This window comes from Lactuca serriola, chromosome 2, assembly GCF_051521515.1.
Source record: "Lactuca serriola cultivar US96UC23 chromosome 2, Lser_US96UC23_V15, whole genome shotgun sequence".
In the NCBI taxonomy this organism is placed as follows: Eukaryota; Viridiplantae; Streptophyta; class Magnoliopsida; order Asterales; family Asteraceae; genus Lactuca; species Lactuca serriola.
In genome coordinates, this window is record NC_136409.1 from 113457560 (window position 1) to 113478033 (window position 20474).

The following is a 20474-nucleotide window of genomic DNA, read 5'->3' on the forward strand; positions in this document are numbered from 1 at the left end:
TTAAATTTATGAAAAGAACTCATCTTAATCTGCCCTTTGATAGCAGAATCTATCAACTTGTCAAGTCCATCAACAAATTTATTGTCGTCATAATAGCTTCGGACTATGTGGATCAAAGATTGCTGTTTGGTATCTTTAAAGTGCCTAGTATTATAAGCCAATATTCCACTTGACATTTCAAACATTACCACTCCAAATGAGTATATGTCGGACTCTTTAGAGAGCATACCTCGTTCGTTGTATATTGGATCCATGTAAAACCACGTACCAGCAGCTCTTGTACGGACATGGGTATCTGGCTGATTTCTTGGACTTAATCTTGACAAACCAAAATCACATATTTTGGCTTCCATATTATCATCTAACAAAATATTTGCACTCTTCACATCTCTATGAATTACTCTCCTATGCTCCCCAACACCAAAGTGTAGGTACTTTATCCCTCTTGCTGCCCCCAAGCAAATCTTCAGGGGTTGTTCCCATGTTAGGTGAAGCCTCTTATTTTTGCCTTGGAGGTGATGATCGAGGTTTCTGTTAAACCATCTCCAATGCATTGAACTCATATGAGTTCAATGGATTGACACATGTACATTCCACTCATTATATAACTTTACTCATTAAACTCTACACTCCATTAAACTCTATACAATTTAATGGATTGTCAAATCATTTATCATTTTCTTTTTATTTATTATTATTTATAAAAAATTAATTAGCATGAAATTAAAAATTAAAAACTACAATTAAAATTAACATTAATTAAAATTTTAAAATTATATATATATATATATATGTGTGTGTGTGTGTGTGTGTGGAGAGAGAGAATATAGAGTTCAATGGGGATTGAACTCCCCATTCCATTGAATCCTACTCATTTTTCTACAACGAAGATTTTGAGTTTAATGAAATTAAACTCCCCATTAAACCCCTCATTAAACTCCCATTGGAGATGGCCTTAATAGCATACTTGTAAACTACAATTTTCTCATTTGCATCATCATAGTAACCAACGAATGGGATGATGTTCGGATGGTTGAAATTTGAAACCATCTTGACTTCATTATTGAACTCGACGTCTCCTTGACATCCATTAGGATTAAGGCGTTTAATGGCTACTAGGCGGTTTTTCCATTGTTCAGAGAGTTGTCCACTGTAGACCATATCAAATCCACCATCTCCGATCAGCTTTTCTGAACTGAAGTGTTTTGTGGCCCGAATGATCTCCGCTAGCGGAATTCGACGTTTTTCTAGTTCTAACCTTGAAGAGGACATTGTTTTTTATATTGGTGATTATGTATGGTTAAGGTGGCAGCTGATTTTCTATGAATATATAAAGAACCGAATTTGCTTTGGAGTCGCGTTGTAAACCGAAATTTGCTATATTGTTACTTTTTGTGATTATCTATTAGTCAGAGTAAATTATGCAAATGGTCACTGTAATTTGAGGTAATATGCATGTTTGTTCTCTAACTTTTTTTTCTAATTCAAGAGTCATTATGGTATCTTTTTGTTCCATTCTTGTTCCCTAGCACACATTAAATGACAATTAATGATACATTTTTTATTTTATTAATTATTTTTTATTATTTCACTTATTATTAAATAATATAAATTACTAACATATTGTTGGAAAAGTGATCCACCCCACTTTGTCCTCTTCCGGTTCCCGGAACCATCTCTGGTCACCATCTCATTTCAATTCCCGACACCAATTTTGGTCACCACATATACAACCCATAAAAATCGCCCAAAACTCAACAAAAAGCTACCTCACAAAGTACATCTAAAATCGACACAAATAACTCATTTCCAAAACAAAGTAAAGCGTGAAATTTAAAAACCAAACCCATAATCAAGTCAAACTTAAATCCAAAACTAAAATCTCTTATGCATAAACCGAAATCATAGATGAAAAAAAATCTCAAATACAAATTCATATGTAAACCGATTAACAAAAACAGTCCCATGTGCATTTTTTTTAATATGAAACTAAAATTTCCATTTAGAAGTTAATTGTTTTAGTTATCATCATACAACGAATGAGAAGACAAACGGGCAACAAGTTGCGCCGCGTAGAATCTTTCCCCCCAAACGCATTTGCACATATCATATACAGGCCGTCCAAAATGGTTGGAGATAGTGACGATTGTCCATGGACCATCTTTTAAAGGCGCCCAAAATTTTTATAAACTTTATTAATTATCGATCATGAAAAGATAATTAATAATTTTGCATTTCAAAAAGCTAGAAGAAATATTTTTCTTTAAATATATAGATTTTTTGTAATCGAAAATGTTATATTTAGAAACTAGTATAAATAATTTTCTTTCGGTTATTAAGTTGTTATAAAAAAGGTAATGAAATTTATGAAATTTAAGGGTCATTTTCATCTCTCGTCATGGGCTTAAAATATGTTTGGAACGACATTGATCATATAAAAATTCAATCGATTAATGTTCGACTCTCGGAGTCCAGTTTCTTTACAAGCTTAAACTGTAAATATTCGATCCAACAAGATTCAACAAGGAAGTCGTTCATCCTCGAAGGCGAGCCAAGCCCAAGTTATTTCTTCGACGCATTTGATTTTCTTACCATCGCTTAAAGCTTCTCATTTTTCCCGATCTTCAAGTCTGTTTCTAGGTTTACAAGCATGGGGTTGGATGAGTGGCCTTGCCGTTTAGCTTTTTCTTCATATGTTGTATGTTCACATGGTGCCCCGATGATTCAGATTTCGTGATGTGACGCGAGACAAGAGAGAAAGCGATATGAGAGAGAGAGCAAAAGAGGGGGTTTCAAAGCTAATGAGTGTGGGGCCTACTTAATTTTTAAAATTTATTAATAATAATTAACAAATACTAAATAAACAAATAAAAAGGTAATGGTAATATATAAAAAGGTAATGATAATATAGTAATTATATGTCAGGTTGGAACGAAGGAAAAAACAAAAACAAACTATAGAATATAAAAAATAAATTAGCCACCAAACTAACAAATTACACAAAATAAAAAGAGACTATTCGCATAACACAATACCTTTAAAAATAGGGTTGGCTAAAAAGACACTAAAGTGACAAAAGAAACCCCAAATATCTATTATGATGAATTTTTTTTTCTCAAAGTACTGTGTAATAAGAAAATTCAGTCGGAGACAACTAGTCAAAGGTAATTTGTATTCTAGAGATTTCTTTTTTGTTTGTAAACAACAGTATTATAGAAGACTATGCGAATGTTCGCGCAATGCACAAGAAAAAAACTTTATTGTCAAAATTAATCCATTTATTGTCATTAATGATGTCAACTATTAATTTTTATACTAAAGCAAAAAAAAAGTTCCTATAACTTATTGACATTATCTTCAAATATATTATTAAAAATACACGTTATAAAGTTGATATTTGAAAATTTTAACGAAATTTTAAAAACATTGCAAACATGAAGTACAAATCAAGATTACTCAAGATAATTATTAATCTCAAACACATTATTTTAATAGTCTTAATCTATGGGTTGCAAGTAAATAACATCATCTATAATTTTCGATTTAATATTATTTCTAATTTTCATTATAATTAAATGATATAAATGTTCCTACTTTAAACATTTTTGATTTTCCTGATGAGAACTTTTTTTATATACAAACCATTCTTTTGAAGATAATGTAATTTTTAAATCTACAATATTTAGTTATATGTAATTTTGATATAATGTTTTCTTCAACGATTTTTATTTTTAGTTTCTTTGACAAATGATATCATTTTAAATTAACAATTTAAGTGTATTTTATTAAAAAGATAAAATTGCAAGAATGGTCCCTATGGTATGACAAAACTAGTAAGTTTGGTCCAAACAAGTTTGGATTCACAAGAGTGATCCAAAAGTTTCATTTTGTTGCGAGTTTGGTCAAATTTGGTTTGGTTCTTTATAAAAGACAAAATTGCAAAAATGGTCCACATGGTTTGTCAATTTCTTTAGGTAAGGTCCAAAAAATATTTATTAGCAAAAAATGTCTCTATTTGGTGGTTTTGTTATTGTTTTGGTCCCTACTGCATTAAGTTTAACAGGATGACTATTAACTTTGGACAAATGAGGGATTTGCCCCTGGGACCATTTATGCAGTTTTATCTTTTTACCAAACTACAATGACCAATTATACAATTTTCCTTTTCATTTTATTGAATTAATATATATTAATTCTTTTAAGACTAAACTGCCCAAATGGTCCCTGTGGTTTGCTCAAAATTGTCATTTTTATCCAAAAAAGTTTGGACTAGCACTAGAGGTCCAACATTTTCATTTTGTTGCTTGTTTGGTCCAATTTATTATGATTTTTTTTCAAAATGACATATTTGCCCTTGTTAGTATGATTTTCTCTTTTTGTTAATTGTTTTCCTGATTTTCAAATTAAAAAAAAATTCAATTTCTCTCTCTCTCTCTCTCTCTCTCTCTCTCTCTCTCTCTCTCTCTCTCTTCTTCTTCTTCTTCTTCTTCTTCTTCCTTTTTCTTCTTCATTTTATGATAGCCTTCTACCGACACCCCTCCTCGTGACTGTGTAACAACCACAGATGAACCACCATAGGACCAAGTTTCTTTGTTGCCCTCATGATTCTTTTCTGCTTTCGTTCAAGTTCTTTCTTCCCCGATCAGACAAGGACCGGAGAAACCCATTCCTAACCTTCCTCCTCATCCCCTTTAGCGGATGATCACCACTTACAGACATCCCCCTCAATATGTTGCTGCTTCCAATCGGGTCCCTCTTCTCGATCAAACAAAGGTAGAGGACTGAAGTCCTTATTCCTCCTTAGTGTGTTGCTGACCGATTGGATCAGAAGAAGAAAGAAGATGATGACGATTTCAAGATGAATAGAACGCAAGCCTTAGCACCGTCGATGCCGTCTCTTGACCCTCCTGGCTTCATCAAACAACCCTCAGGCGAGCTTCAGCTTTAGAGGCTGCCACAATTCTCATTTCCTAAAACCCTAGGGTTTTTAGAGGTTGTCGTCGCTTCAATCCCTAGCTTCGATCTATGTGTCACAGCCTGGAACTTTTAGGATTAGGGTTTCGCTACCAGAGCTTCGATCCGGTGGCGTTCATCTTTTCTATCGGTGGTGTTCACGATTTCTGGCGAGAGTAAAGCTTAGGTGAGGGAGTAAGGGTGGTAACGTTCTCTAGATAGATAAATAGAGAGAGAAAGAGAGAGAGAGATTTTATTTTTATTTTTTTTGTTATAAAATTATAAAAATAAAATAGAAAATTAAAAATTTCTTTTTTTTTAATCAAAAAAAGTATTTAGATAATCAAAAAACTGAAAAAGAAAAAAAAAATAAGGGTAAAATACTCATTATGAAAAATTTTATAGAAAAGTGGACCAAACTCGCAACAAAATAAAAAGTTTTGACATCTTGTGCTAGTCCAAACCTTTTTGGACCAAAGTGACAATTTTCAGCTAACCACATGGACCATTTGTGCAGTTTTGTCTTCTTTTAATTAGTAGGGGTGAACATAATAACAGAAAAATCGAACCAAAACCAAATTAACCGATATAACCGAACCATTCTAAAAACCGTTGGTTCGGCTTTTATTTTTTGTTAACCGATAACTAACGGTTCGGTTATGGTTTTATAGGTTAAAGCGAACAATTATTAACCGAACCGCTAACTTTATATTTTAATATATAAAAATTATAGATTATATATAAAATAATATAGTCAAACTTATTTAAGATCCATTAAAATTTTGAAAATATAATCCATTAATCCTCACTTGTCAGGAGACGAACAAGCAATCCAACCATCAAAGGCTGATCACGCAGACACACCAAATCGAGAGTGTGTAATTCCTAATCGGCTAATTCTACAATTTTTAAACATTATTCACAATTAGTTTAATCTTCACACTCATAATCTTAATCGAAGGCTTCTCACACCGTTAGTCCTAATCAAAGATTGTATGGACTTTATAGTCCTCTTTGAAGGAATTTTTGACTTTATAATCAAGACTTCTAGGTAAGTTAAGTTTTAGTTCTTCTTGACTCTATGATATATTAAAAATGTATTCTTTTGAATTTTTTGACTTTTTTATTTACTGTTTTTTACTTAATCACATTGAATGTATATGAGTGATTGACTTTTTTTTTTATCCAATAACACATAATATGAATGTTCGGCTCTTTTATTTTATAGTTTTGATTTAATCGTATTGAACGTGTATGAATGTTTGACTTTATTTTAATATTAATATCAATTTTTTTAATGTTTTATATTTTTTTTGAATGTTTTTGATTTTGAATGTGACTATGTGTTATCTCACTCTAAGTATTAAATATACATATTTTATTCTATTACTATAAGTTAGGTTACAAACATCGGCGTTGATGAATTTTTGGTATTCTATTTTCATTTTTATGCCAATATACTCTCGTCGTTTATATTATTTTGAACATTATGGTTAACTAATATTAACCATTAACTAAAATCGTTAACCGATAAAAACCATTAACCATAACCAATATTAACCATACTCAATGGCTACCAAAATGCATTAACCAATCATAATGGTTATGGTTCGGTTTTAACCAATAACCGAACCAAACCGCCCCATACACACCCCTATTAATTACATTTTTTAAAACTTTTTTTCTTATTGTATTATTTTTTATTTTATTATTATATATTAATAAATATTATGTTTAATATATTATATTTATATATTAATAAATTTTACTTTTTTATTAATTTTTTTAATTAATTATTTTGAAATTCTTTGTTATTGCATTAGTTCTTTTTTTTTGGATTATTATATATTAATAAATATCATTTTTAACATATAATATTTATCTATTAGTATGACATCCCTAAATTCACGGTCATTTTAAAAATTTTATTTATACTTATTTTAAAATAATTGTATTCATTTTAAAGAATAATATTTTTGAATTTGTTCCCAGAAAAAATATGATAATAATATTATCAAATCATTTCCGAAAAATGTATTTTATTTATATTAAAACTTTGGGATGTCATAAACAGACCGTATATCCATTTACACTAATGATTTACATCTCATTTAATCCCCCAGTGTAATGTGTCTTCATATCGATACCTATGATACAAATAAACTGAGTGGTGTAGGTTCGGAAAGTTGGTGAGTACATAGAGTTTTCAACTCATAATAATATAAATAATTTGTTTCTTCACATACTTCATGTCAAACAATTAACCCGATTACCCATCCCCATTATCTTTATTTATTCTTCACAAAGGATTTACCCAAAGGGTTATCTCCTACTTCGTATTTACCACTCATCACTTACATTGTAATTCCTTACATGTTTGTTATAAGGACTTCTCTTAAGGATCGTCACCTTCATCACACAACAGTATTGTTTTGGGGATTACTTCCCCAATACGTGTCCAGTACGGGTTAGAGTATCATCGCATGAACATATAGTTACAATATCGTTTGAACTTGTAATTCATCACCTACAGGTTATGAGCTTGTCGGTGTTCCCACATGACTTAGTCTATGGTCGTCATCAATACTCTGGTAGATGACTGCAACGCAACATCGCAGGTTAAGGTTATGACATCTCCAAATCATCTCTCATCTCGCTTCACCTATTTTTTGTCACCTAACTATCATCAACTGGTTATCATCATCTTTCTATGATCATCTATCTTTCATCACTCTTCTACCCATCTTTACCCAATATATTTATAAGTATAAAAATACATATATAATTTAAATCACGTAAAACATGTATAAATTATTCATCCAGCATAATTATCAAGAACACATATAATATGCACACATAGTATGTAGTTTATATTAAATACTTCATATCTATGTGTAAGATGAAAGTAACTACGCATTCACTTGTTAAAGTGATGACTCCAAACTCGGGCAACGCTTTGCTTCTAACAATTTTATTTTCCTTCAACGAAACCTAGTATCATTATCACTAAATTTTAGTCTATATTTATCGCGACTTGTTATTAGTCTAGATTTATCATTAACTCAAGGTCTACGAACAATATTGTACTTATTGTATCAAATAAGTGTTAAACAATAATTTTCAACTACTATGTACAAACAGAGGCCAGACATTAAACACCGGTGGGCATGACCATTTTGGCATTTAAGCTGTTCTTAAATCCAACAACCTAAGCGGCCCTTCAAACCAGATTCCTCATACCGTGAGCAGTTAAAAGGTATTGTAATAAACTCATGTATAGTTTATAGGTTCATAATAATGATAATGAACTTAAACATAAGTTATACTTAAAGTAAGTTAAGCCTATCTCACTTACTAGTGAGTTTAATGAAGAATTGGACTCTGCGCATGTAGAACTTCTGAGCCGAAAGCTCTTCCTCTCAGAGCCTTATACCGCTCCAGGATTCGCTTCTAACACCTAAGAGGTGCTAGGGAAAAACCGTAAGGGTTTCGGTGTGTTTGTGAGAGAGTTGGAGTGAATTAGCATGGAGAAGTGAGGAGAAACACCACCTATTTATAGGTTTCCAACTCTTGCATACGTTGTGCGTACACAAGGGTATGCTGGTCGTACTCAGTACTTCGGCCGTAATGCTTGTTACGCTAGGCGTAATGTCACACCCCCAAACCAAGGATGGCGGAAACGTTCAGGGGTGGAGGACTTCATGTACAGTATCACAACAACGTGTATAATGGTGCTCAAAGTAAATACAACCATCATAAATATAGTTGAAAAAGTTACACCAAAGTATATGTTTACATGTTTCAAAATCAATTACATTATGATGACAAAAATAAATTGTTGACGGTTTAACGTCCCATCCTCAAAGCGCTGTAGCTTTCCTGTTTCATTGATTTCCTGAGAATACAAGTAGTTTTGAAAGAGTGTCAACAATTAAGTTGGTGAGTTCATAAGAGTTTTGTTTGGAGTAGAAACCGTTTTCCTTTTAAAATCGATAGAGTTTGATCTCCAGAAAATCCAATATTTTCTTAGTTAAGTGTAAACAGAATACTCCTATATGATGTGTTAATGTATCCTAGATTGACCTGTAGATTTCCCCTATAATCGTCCAGTGTATATAAGTTATATAAGATTTAGGTTAGATAAAACGTCGAATATAATGGGTCCGCCCTAGGTCCACAACCAAACAAGGAACAGGAGATGAGGCGGGCACCACCAATTCTAAGCCAATCCAGACTAAATTCTTGTATGACTCAAGCATATACGCTCAACGATTATAGTTGAAGTCTAACAATGCGAAAATTTAATGTGAATATAACCTATACATATCATAGTTCACCGGGGAGTAATAGGGATTAGTGAACCTGAACTATGCATATGATAGCTTATCAAAAGTGATGGTGATGGTGAATATAACCTATACATATCATAGTTCACCGGGGAGTAATAGGGATTAGTGAACCTGAACTATGCATATGATAGCTTATCAAAAGTGGTGGTGATGGTGAATATAACCTATACATATCATAGTTCACCGGGGAGTAATAGGGATTAGTGAACCTAAACTATGCATATGATAGCTTATCAAAAGTGGTGGTGATGGTGAATATAACCTATACATATCATAGTTCACCAGGGAGTAATAGGGATTAGTGAACCTGAACTATGCATATGATAGCTTATCAAAAGTGGTGGTGATGGTGAATATAACCTATACATATCATAGTTCACCGGGGAGTAATAGGGATTAGTGAACCTGAACTATGCATATGATAGCTTATCAAAAGTGGTGGTGATGGTGAATATAACCTATACATATCATAGTTCACCGGGGAGTAATAGGGATTAGTGAACCTGAACTATGCATATGATAGCTTATCAAAAGTGGTGGTGAATTCCTTTCTTGTAATTAAGTTCCTAGGGTAGATGAAACATAAACTATGCCTATTATAGTTTATCACTTTGTTTGTAATATATATTTACCATAACTATACCGATTATAACTAGCGCGTTCGTTTGTGGGGGTATAATGGCTTAACTATACTTATTATAGTTTATCATAATTGTCCATAGTGGCAATAACTCTTTTGTATGTGTAAAACCTTTAATAATGTGTTTGTTATATAAATAACCCTAAACTATACCTATTATAGTTTATCAATTAGTTGTGTGGGTAGTGAGCATAGGCCTTACTTGTCATAATTTACCAATGTTTATATTTTAATGGATATAGCCTCGTAATATCATTTATATATTTACCATACTTGTGGAGGTGTAAATCCATTTGTTTTCTGATGTATGTCTATGTAAGAATACAAAATTTGTCATATATTGCAACTACACATAATCACATAACGATGTATACCTTGCTCAACATGTTAGAAGGTGAAATGAAATTTATAGTGTTTTTCTGTTAATAACATTTTCTGTAACTGTTATTGGAAAAATTGTAGAAAAATCATAAAATGTCCAAATCAAGTTCTGTAACTTCTGAGAGTTTGGAAAATGAGTCTAGTTTGTTCATAATTTTTATTATAATTTTTAATGACTTCTTACTTATGTGAAAGAGTCCATAATCACAGACTGGTCCGGATTGATGTTTGAAATGATAGGCAGTTTTGTAAAAATCACCATAAATTGTAGAAACATCGTATGGAGATGTGCAAGTAGTCATTTTAAAGCTAAGAAGTGGAACTACATGCACCTAAAACAGTTTTGAAAACAAAAATGTTTAAGATGTCCAAAACAGTCCGTGAATGGAGTTGAACTTTTCTGATGAAAGCTGTTAGAAAAATGTAGTTATGTTCTTAGTGTTTTAACTTGTATTCCCCCACTAAAAACTTGAGAAAACATGAAAATATAGGGGTATGAACTCACCTTAAGTGTTTTCAGTAGGTAAGTGTTGAAGAAGAGAAGTGTTCAACCCAAGAACACTTGAAGAATCACTTGAAGATTCGAAGATCTAACACAATTATGAGAGAGTTTGTGTAAGATATCAATGATTTGAGTGGAAATAATTGAGATAATCATAAGGAGAATGGATTATTCTTACCAAATGTGGAGGAAATCCAAAGAATCAGCCCTCAAATCTCGAGTTCTAGAGAGGGAAAATGAGAGAGAAAAGAGTTTGCTCTTTTTGGTGAAAAGAGAGAAAATAGGAGAAATGAGGAGAGAGGATGAATATACAACTCTCAAAAACGTGGGAAGGAGTGATGATTGAGTGGAAAGTACATTGATGTGACCTAGGTAAGGTGGGGAGGTGTGGCTGCTCATAGAGTGGGTGTGGGAGTGGTTGCTTGTGTCATAAAGTAAAGCAAAGTCAACACTCCACCTCTTTGTACTTTACCCACTTGCTTTTATTATTTAATTAAAGATTTTTATGAAAATATGATTAAATTGTGAATATTTAGGGTTTATTATGTTAAAATATGATTTTGGGTGAAAACCCCACCTTAAAATAATTAAAAACGGGCCTTAAACGCAAAACTATGCGAAAACCGGGAGAAAAATGCTTCCCAGCGAGGCCTCTCGGTCCTAGGCCGAGGTTCGGTCCCTAGGCCGAGGCTCGGTCCACGCTGAGGTTGGAGTCGGAAGCGAAAGGCGCGAGAAGTGAAGGGCGAGGGTCCGGTCCGAAGGCTCGGTTCGAAGGCTCAGCAGGAAAGCTTCGGTCCTCGGTCTGGAGATAAGAAGCGAGAATGTCAGAACCGAATGAACTGTAGTGAACAGTACCTTCGGTTCGGTTGGTGAACAGTACCTTCGTTTCGGATCAGCAGCCTTCTTCATCAGGAGGGTTTGATTCCTAAGAGGGGTTTTGGTTCCTAAGAGGGGTTTCGGTTCCTAAGGTCCGTTTTTCGCGTAGACTTCCGTTTTTGGGCTGTTTTCGCCAAATTCGAGGGTCGGGATGCCCCGAGTGATTATAGAAAGTTGGGAGAGATTTCGAGAGAGATTTGAGAGAGATTTCACATACTTAGAGAGATTTGGGAGAGATTTGACATACTTGGAGAGATTTCACATACAAAGAGATATGTGGGAGAGATTTCACATACTTAGAGAGATTTGGGAGAGATCTGACATACTTGGAGAGATTTCACATACAGAGAGATATTTGGGAGAGATTTCACATACTTAGAGAGATTTGGGAGAGATTTGACATACTTGGAGAGATTTCTCATACAAAGAGATATGTGGGAGAGATTTCACATACTTAGAGAGATTTGGGAGAGATTTGACATACTTGGAGAGATTTCACATACAGAGAGATATGTGGGAGAGATTTCACATACTTAGAGAGATTTGGGAGAGATTTGACATACTTGGAGAGATTTCACATACAGAGAGATATGTGGGAGAGATTTCACATACTTAGAGAGATTTGGGAGAGATTTGACATAAGAAGAGATAGAGTGAAAACGATTGAGAGAGGTTTCATTGGTGACCTTTTTGAGTGTTCGGCTTTGCAATGCAGGGTCCGTAAGTCCCGTTACGCCTTGTTTAAGGATCTTGCATACTCCCGATGAGTATGCAACATTGTTTTATCGGTTTGGCTCGCCACGTACCACAGTTTTAGGTTAAGGAGATCTAGATGTACGCATTTTTTGATTTATGATCTCTCGTTAGAATAGAGAGTTGTTTAGGAGTTACTCACGGCAAAATGAGTGGACCGGTTTGACTTGTTGACTTTCGTTGACTTTGACTTGACTGAAAATTGACGGTTGTCACACGTAACCCTGCCAAGTGTCAGAATCTCGTGCAAACCCATGGGGAGAAGCGTAGTGTTGAGATTGTGCCACATGGCACTTTGAGTTTAAACCCAAAAATGAATTATCTTCCAAATCCCGTAACTTTTGCATATGAGCTCCATTTTTTATGTTCTTTATATTCACGCGTAGGTAGCGACATAATATAATATTTCGTTTAGACTCCTTCGGCTAATTTTGAATTTATTTTTAAAGTTATATTTTAACAGGCATAGACAGATAAAGTCCGTTAAAAATGCATAACTCTGTCATCCCACGTCCGTTTTCGTCTTTATATATATATATATATATATATATATATATATATATATATATACACACACACACCGTTGAGCTCCTATTACCGAGATCTTCGAATCTCGTTTAGGTTGTGTCCTCTAAAAATCGATCGATCCAAAATCCGATTTCCAAGTTGTGCACTACCATGCTAAATCTTAGAAAAATCATAACTTTCTCATACGAATTCATATTTGGACGTTCTTTTTATGTATGTTCTTGGTTTAACGTCTACTATGAATTTCGTTTAGATCACTAAGACTAAAATATAGATTATCAAAAATTTACTTTTTACGATACGCGCCGTTGTATCCGTTTAGTCGTAAAACTTCGACGGATTATAACTTCTTCATTATTTGTCAGATTTCAGCGTTCTTTATATGTACGTAATCATTGTGAAATATATTATAACTTGGTTAAGATTATTTATTCTCAATAAACTTCTATCAAAAAGTCAAATTTTTAATGATTAGTGTCTCTAAACTCACTTCCCGAACCTGCGGGCATTACCATTAGTAAGTGTTACTTTATTGGATTATTAATTTCATTTAATTAGATTTTTTTATTTTTTTTGTTGCATTAATTATTTTTATTGGATTTTTAATTAAAATTTATTATTTTTATTTATAATAAATGATATTTTTAATTGTTTTTATTTCTTTTAATTTCTTTCTTTATTGTTTTAAATAAAAATACAAAAAAATCTCACCCACCCCTGCTTTCCTAATTTATTTTAAATATTTGGAAGATAACATATTTTTGACAACACCACTACTATCACTCAGTCACAACAAATCACTATCGGGTTGTCTCCAACCCTGTTACTATATATATATATATATATATATATATATACATAATTTCAGTAATTATTTACGGAGTGGGATCATCGTGTGTATTTTAGTTTTTGTGTATTTTAGTTTTTGTGTATTCACATGTATTTAAATTTGTTATATATTTCAATAAACTTATGCTTTTAACTTAGACTAAACTGCAAAATTGGTCCCTATGGTTTTCGAAAAAATGTAGATAAGGTCCAAAAAGTTTCCAAGTTGCATGAAAGGTCCAAAATTAAGAATTTTCCGTGGTTTTGGTCATCAAAAAGTTAAAAGGACTATTTTGCCCTTATTATTTCTATTTATATCTATTTATTTCTTTTAGTACATAAAAAATTATTTAAAAGAGAAAAAGAAAAAAATGGCTCCATCCCCACCAATGCCCTCTCTCTCTCTCTCACACAGACACATACATACATACATGAGAATTTTCTCCTCAGATATTCTTCCCCACTTTTCATATTTAATCCATCATGTTCTATCTTCCATAATTTAGAAAACATGGCTCAAAAGCTCTGATAGGCATCTGTAGAAATTTCCCGGTGCTTACGCTTCACGAAGGTGTTTCCGATGGGCGTGTATATCTTCCATAAATCGAAAAACCTGCCACCTGTGGTTTCCAAAGATCTGACACATGAATCAAAGGTCCAATGGACATCTAAAGATCTCGACCCCTAGCTACCTTTGCCAAAGAGAGGGTGTAACATCCCGATTCCTAGGTATAAATTTAAAGCTTTTAGATTTATATTTTCAGGGCAACTCCACGAGATGGAAGGCTCCAACTCATCGTGTAGAGACCAAGATGGCCGCGTGAATTTTAGAACCTACCCGACGAGTTAGAGGACCTAACTCAACGAGTTGAAGATGGTTGTGAAAAACCCGAATTTTTAGGGTTTGCACCATATTTAAAGGACCTTATGACCCATTGTAGCCTCCGTTACCACCTCCCCTATCCAGTGAAACCCTAGTTCGAGCCTTATACCTTCTTGTGTGTGTATGTGAGCTTGGAAAGTCACTTTTGGTGCTCTTTTGGAAGGATTTTGAAGTTTGAAGAGATTAGAGTGAGGATGAGGTTGTAGATCTGGAAACTACTATGTATTGGCAACCAAGTTGAGGTATAAGCTTCATATGAGTGTTTTAAACTACTTAATAAGCTTCATATGAGTGTTTTAACCCCTTTGATGCCATGCATGGATGTAAAGTTAGCAACTTTACATGGTATCTCAACCCTAGGGGACTAGATCTTTAGTTTGGAGCTTTGGATTCGACTAGAAAGGACTGAGTGTGCATAGAACTGAAGGAACTCGATGAGTTTCTTAGCCAACTCGACGGGTAGATCCGGGTTTTCCCGCTTTCTGGATTCTGAGTAAACTCGGCGAGTTACTGAGATAACTGGACGAGTTGGTTAGGGGTTTTCCTGGTTTTCTGAACACCAGAGGAACTCGAGGAGTTGCTAGATGCACTCGACGAGTTGGGTCAACATGGTAGACAGAATTTTGCTATGCTATTATGATTTCTTAGATCAGTATCCTGGTAGATAGGATGTTGCTATGCTATTATGATCTGTTAGATTGGTATCTTGGTAGATAGGATGTTGCTATGCTGTTATGATTTGTTAGATCTGTATCCTGGTAGATAGGATGTTGCTATAATTAGTGATCTATTAGATCTGTTAACTGGCTATAGACTATTATGTGGTTATCTATGATATATGCACAGGAATTTAATGATAGAATTGCTTGATTATATGATGTCTGATAGCCTAGGGCTCTTATTTGATGAAATTGACATCATTACTATAGTTTCTTAGTGTATGCATCATGATTGTATATAACTAAGTTCTTATAACCTGAGAATGTTTCGTTTGGCCTTATTTCATGTTCTTGTCTGATGAAGGGCTTAGTGTAAGATCATATATTTGAATGTATATAGGGTCCAACGTTATGTATGACTAACATACACGAGTGTTGCAGGGTTGGTGGAAGATTCATCGATGGGTTGTGCGGGGTTAGTCGGTTAGTCGAAAAATGTTTAGCCTTCTTCTAGGAGTGAGGATTAAGTACGTGCCTATGCTTATGTATATTGTTAGGGTGTTGTGATGATCCTTGAGAAAAATATGGGTAGGTGTGGAAGGTAGTATGGGCTCGTACTACTGAAATTATAGGACCCATATGCGTAGCAAGGAAGTTACAAACCCCTAGGATTTTGTTGGGAGTTGGTTCCCCATTATTATGTGGATTATCTAATATCTCCCTGATATATTTTTAGTATGGTAACTACGAGGTGATTTGAGACTAGATCCAGGTCAGGATCAGGAGCTGGCAGCCAGGATAGGCCAACATTGATAGAGGATCGTATCAGAGAGATCATCCATGAGGAGGTGGTTGATATTGTCCGGGTTAAGATTCCAGATATGTTCGGGTCTATCAAGACTGTGATGATGGAGTTGATGACAAATACGTAGCCATTGCTGAGACTGTTGCTGCTGCAGCCTCTACAGCTGTGGCAGCTGCGGGTGTGGGACCAGGACGGGTGCTTCATTACTGAGACTTCGATAACACCAAGCCCTCGACTTTGATGGGGTTCAAGACCCGATCATAGCCATGAGGTGGCTATCTGGTGTAGAGGGATGCCTCTTCACATGTCATTCCCTACTGACCAAAGGGTCAGGTGCGCTCTAAACCAGATGAGGTTCGGGGAAAAGGATTGGTGGAGACTTGTTACTGGGACGTATTATGATGAGTAGAGAGCTGCAGTCACATAGGATGAGTTCAGGGAGATGTTTCATACTTGTTACATTCCGCATGTTGAGTGAGAGAGGTTGACAGAAGAATTTTTGGATTTGAGACAGGGTACCGAGTCGGTGATAGAGATCACTTGTATGTTTATTGGATGGCGATGTGTTGCCCAGAGTTTGCTTCCGAGCAGGCCCAGATGACTCGTTATCTGAGCATGCTCAAGACGGACATCAGGCAGTTTGTCTCAACCTAGCGGTTTGATACCTTGTTGGAGCTGCAGGAGGCCGCGAGGCGGCATGATCTAGAGATTGAGCTCCAGTTGAGGGAGCAGAAACAGGCCCCGAATCAGTCACAGCCTGCTCCGAAGCGGTTTAGGACTGCTGATTCCAGGTATGGGAATCAGAGGGGTCACACTTGTGGAAAGTGCGTCAAGGTGCATGATGGGAGTTGTCAATCTTCTTCGGGTTTCCATAAATGTTGAAAGTAGGGCCATATTGTGAAGGATTGTAGACAGCAGACTCCAGCTTCTGCTGTCAGAATTTGTTACCACTGTGAGCCGGTAGGCCATATGAAGGCCCAATGTCCATTGCTAGCTACCAGGCCGGCGCAGGCTCCATTGCTGGCTACCTTACGGATTACTAACGGAAGTCAGAGTAGAGCAGAGCCCCTGAGGGATCGGGGACGCACCTTCCAGCTCATTGCCAAGGAGGCCATGACAACATCCAATGTGGTGGTTGGTATGTTTCTATTCCTTATTGATGGGTTTTAGCCATAAGAACATCCTATGTGCTCATACAAACCCTAATGCTTGGATCTAGGTTTCTCTATTGTACATGCAATGTATCCAAGACTTACAATCTTAGATCTAACATATTATAAACTGAAATTAGGGTTTAGAGAATTACCTTTGATTGTTATGTAGCAATAACAATCTCAATTCCTCCTTACAATGACTTTAGAAAGCTTAGAGTCACAATTGTCACTCCTCTAATGGCTCACAAACACCAAGAGCAAGAGGATGAAGAATAAGGAGAGAGAAGGCTGCCCAAAACCGTCCAAAACCCTAAGGAGTTACTCCCACACGTTTTTGGTGCTCTAGGGATCTTTAAATAGTGAGGCTATTAGGGTTATCTAACAAGGAAACCCTAATTTGGATGCTTAGGTCCTAAGCAACCCATGAACTTTTTCCTTAAAGGCCTAAGACGATTTCTAATGGGTTTCCCCATAGAATTCGTCCACCCCTCTAAGATGGAGTCCATTAGCTCAACATTCAACTATCATACAATTGATAGTTCTAGTCCCTTAAGTTTAATTAATGTCTTTTAGCCACAAAATTAATTCCTAATTAATTATTGACTAATATTAATTAAACAATATGATTTCTCCTTTAATATATTATTCTCATAATATATTAATAAATCATAATTAATCCTTTCTCTCCATAATTCATCCTATCAAGTTGCTTTGGTGAAGGCAACCCAAAAGGACCATGCACCATCGAGTCAAGTACATACCAAAATAGTTATGGACTTAGACACTAATCCAACAGTCTCCCACTTGGATAAGTCTAATAACTATTCTACGTATGACTTCAGATCCTAATCTGCAATCGTAGCTTTCCAAAGCCACTGTCAACTCTGATCTTATCAGATACGCATGTCCTTTAGATAAGGGATCATATATTCCTCCATTCTAGATGTCGTATAGATATGAGACATGAACTTAATCATTCCCTCTATACTATTTCCCAACTTCCAATCTATGATGACTGACAACAGACTACAATTAATCCATCAATTTAGTCCCGACTTGGCCAAGCGCTTAGGTGCCATCACTAAATCATCGAGGGGCCCAAAGATATCACTTTTATCCTACTTTGGATAAAAGGAATGGATAAACTTTGACTCAATGCTCGCTTGCACTCCCTTACCGAATTACACACAACAATATGTTTTATAACACCAAGTTACTGGTGCGTTTACACATTATCAATGTGCAACCGACTCGCAAGATACAACTCACACATCTCAGTTTCAAGAATATAAGATGTTATCGTCTCACCAATCACTCGTGATACAATTCATGAAGTGATCCAAGTGAGCGTGGGTTTAATCCAATGCTCAAATCATATTCATAAGCACTCATGAACGTTGCAGCAAACAATTGCTTATGTCTAATACACTTTAGACAATCCACACACCAATTCATAACAGTCTTCATTCATACCTACTTCCAACATATGAACGACTGTGGTCCGTTCGAATAATTTGACTGTTCTAAACCAATTAAATTATTCAGGAAGTCAAAACATGCAAAGTGAAACACAAGAATAATACTAATCCCATATGGCCTCAAACCTTTGAGTATAAATAAAACACCTTTTATTTATCACCATATTGATTACTCATTATTTGTTGTTTCGGGTAATCAACTTCTTACCTGAATTATAACTATACTTGTCCCATGCTCTTAGCATGCACACAATGTTTACCTACGGTCCTTACTTTGTGAAATAGGTCAAATGAACACATTTCCAATCACACTCATTTCACAACTTCCAATCCTTATCACAAGTGTAAGAATATCAAATTCTTGCTACTTATAAAATATGCTAGATTCTAACATTTTATGCAATGATCCTTTCGTAATGTCATAGCACAAAAATCACAATGACTATTGCCAATGGAATTACAAAGTTCTCTATTTGAGATTGTTACAATACAATTGCATAGACATGATGTCTTTCACTCAAAGTACATTCCTTTGAACATCTTTTTGCATAAAATTTCCTAATCTAGACATAGACTCTCAATATCCAACTCCCAATATGGAAACATTTCCATATTTTCCATATGACAACTCATTCTTAATAGAATCCTATCTATTCATAATAATGTCGATATGGTCCATCCAATATCATACTTCTAACTACTCACAAGCGACCAATCCTCATCGAGCTTTGGATTGTCCTTTGATAGTTGTTTAATTATCTTAGTCAAAACCGATTCTTGTCCTTTTTTCTGCTATATGCACTAGACATTTGGAAAATTTTAGAATGGTCAAATATTATAGCATCTGTAATCGATCCTTTACCCGAAGCGTATGGGATAAGATACATAATGTCTTACATAAAGATACGATACTTTATCAATCTTTTGCCATAATATTTTATGTGTCACATTCTCACAATTCGAACTATGAAGAGGAATGCCACAATCATAATCGAAATTTTGAGAACGCACTACGTGTCCTTGACTAAATCTATTAACATTCCACAACCTAAGCCTTTAGATTTGAAATGAACTACAATATTCTCTCCCTTAATTATAGCAAAACAACTATTCAACCCTTACGACTTTGCAAAGTAGAACTCTTGTTTTTTATAATTAATATTGCTAACTTGCAATACTTGCCTTAATAATCATACAAGAATAATATTTATGCTCCCACTATCATGATGATTATTATTATATAAGCATAACACTTATGCTCCCACTATCTTTGACATGTTTTAGAAAACAACTGAACTTCTAGAAAATAATACTTATTGAATTTCTGAAGTTCATATTTCTAATATCTAATGCTTTGATAATCCTTTATCAAAGCTTCTTAAACTTATATACCTTTGCCTTAGATAACTCATATGTGTGTCTTAAACAATTCAGACTAATTGCCAAATCTCACAATTCGAATTATGGAAAGGGATACCGTAACCATAATCAAATTTGAGAATACAATTTTACAATCGCTATCTTCTTAAAATCTTTCTTAGTGAAAGCATTTCCTCACTGTCATCTTCATGAAGGAGAAAATCTTATGACACTTAGATTTTAATGGTGTATGTGTTCCTATCCATGCGAATTGTTAAAACCAAAGTTTGCGACAAATCCAAACTCTTATGGACCGAACTTTCTTA

The 20474-nt window shown here is 34.7% G+C and overlaps 1 protein-coding gene across 1 annotated transcript; it reads right to left on the reverse strand.

Annotated features, from left to right (window-relative positions):
* Window positions 1-879: 879 nt before the first annotated feature.
* Window positions 880-1272, reverse strand: LOC145089483 (putative receptor-like protein kinase At5g59700). Its single transcript, XM_079027915.1, has one exon. The coding sequence runs from the start codon at window positions 1270-1272 to the stop codon at window positions 880-882; it is 393 nt and encodes a 130-aa protein (XP_078884041.1).
* Window positions 1273-20474: the final 19202 nt, after the last annotated feature.

Coding starts and splice junctions, on each gene's coding strand:
- LOC145089483 (XM_079027915.1), bottom strand. CDS start 1,272: ATGTCCTCTTCAAGGTTAGAACTAGAAAAACGTCGAATTCCGCTAGCG.